This window comes from Notamacropus eugenii, chromosome 5 (assembly GCF_028372415.1).
Source record: "Notamacropus eugenii isolate mMacEug1 chromosome 5, mMacEug1.pri_v2, whole genome shotgun sequence".
Lineage (NCBI taxonomy): Eukaryota > Metazoa > Chordata > Mammalia > Diprotodontia > Macropodidae > Notamacropus > Notamacropus eugenii.
In genome coordinates this window covers 418,378,031-418,379,461 of record NC_092876.1, presented here as the reverse complement: position 1 = coordinate 418,379,461, position 1,431 = coordinate 418,378,031, and the positions used below count along the sequence as shown (strand labels likewise).

Sequence of the window (1,431 nt, the reverse complement as noted above, 5' to 3'; positions counted from 1 at the left end):
ACTTAAAAAAAAAATCTAACTAAAACTAAAGGTTTTTGGAAACTCAATTTGGATGAGTCAAACTTCCAAGTTTTTTTAATTAGATATATTACTGAATTTCCAATATAAATACCTTCATTCAATATACAAACGGAAGTTTTGTGGTCTTTGGTAGGTTACAGATTTCTCCTCTTCCCCCCCCACCCCCGCCATTCTTCCTTTATCTCCATTTTCAAAGCATGTTCCCATTTCCTCCTCACATTCAAAAAATGCCCAGGCATACATTTTGTGCTAAGAATGTTCCATAAATTAAAAGTTTTGAGACCTGGGTATCTCATAGAAAGACACACAGCTAAGCAGCAGAGACCTCCTGGAAAATCTCTAGGAACTCACACATAGTCATTCAGTCTATAACCATTGTGGGAAGCAGATGCCACTGAGGGAACACGATTGTCCTTGTAAGCAGTGGGAGGGTGGTATGGAGGTGCCGTTGTTGCCATTCTGGACTGTGTCTGGTAATTTGAGTATAGCTCATCCTCCTGGCATGACATGCAGAGTAGAGTCCCACCAATAAGGGACAGTGATGATGAAATGAAGCCCAGGTACAGGGCTTGTCCAAGCTCATATTTCATGCTACTTGGTAGCAGTGGGTTGTAGAAATTTTCTACCACATCATTGGTTGTCCAGGAGACAGCCACCATGCATAGTAGACCTGCCAAGATATAGAGGACCCCCCCAGAGATAGCAAAGATGTTCTTGACAGAGGTGCCTTTAGCACACTTAGTACACTTCATGCCAATGACAGCACAAGTGGAGGCCATGACAGAGAGCAGGCAGGAGATGACCATCAAGGCACGAGCTGCCTGCAGGTCACGGGGCAGGGCCAACAGGGACCGGTAGATCTGGCACTGATAGATGCCAGTGCTGTGCCATACACATTCCATCCAAAGTCCCTTGAGATATGACACAGCTGTTAAAATGTTGGTGCCAACATGAGCTGTTCTTCTCCAGTGAGGCAAGATGGTGGTTATCAAGGTCCCGATCATCCCCAAGAAGCTGAGCAAGAAACCCAGGAGTTGGACGGCTGTGCTGGCCATGTTTGCTGGTACTTACGGTGACTTGGAGCCAGTTGGTCACCTGTGGTCACCTGCAGCTGTCACTCCTAAGCCCTCTTGAGAATACAGCTTCTTCCGGCAAATGAGCTGTTTCTATTCCAGTGCCTCTGGAGTCCTAATAAGAATGCAGTAAGGGTATGTGGGGGGATGGGAAATAGGAGAAGGAAGGGAAATAGGTTAAATATTATCTTGTTTCCACTATTTTGGTAATGGGGATTTCCACAGGCAGGATGGCAATTAACCAAGCACTTTTACAGAGTGCTAAGAGATTGTCCTTACCTTCTCAACTGAAAGACTAGAGGAAGAAGAGGATGATATTCCATTTGATATATTTGGA

At 44.9% G+C, this 1,431-nt stretch overlaps 1 protein-coding gene across 1 annotated transcript; it reads right to left on the bottom strand.

The window, feature by feature from the left end:
* Window positions 1-209: 209 nt before the first annotated feature.
* On the bottom strand, window positions 210-1,161 carry CLDN14 (claudin 14). The gene has a single exon (XM_072606949.1). The coding sequence runs from the start codon at window positions 1,074-1,076 to the stop codon at window positions 369-371; it is 708 nt and encodes a 235-aa protein (XP_072463050.1). The 5' UTR covers window positions 1,077-1,161; the 3' UTR covers window positions 210-368.
* Between the last annotated feature and the right edge of the window lie 270 nt (window positions 1,162-1,431).

Bases quoted from the DNA above. Each gene is read 5' to 3' on its own strand.
- CLDN14 (XM_072606949.1), bottom strand. From the start codon at position 1,076: ATGGCCAGCACAGCCGTCCAACTCCTGGGTTTCTTGCTCAGCTTCTTG.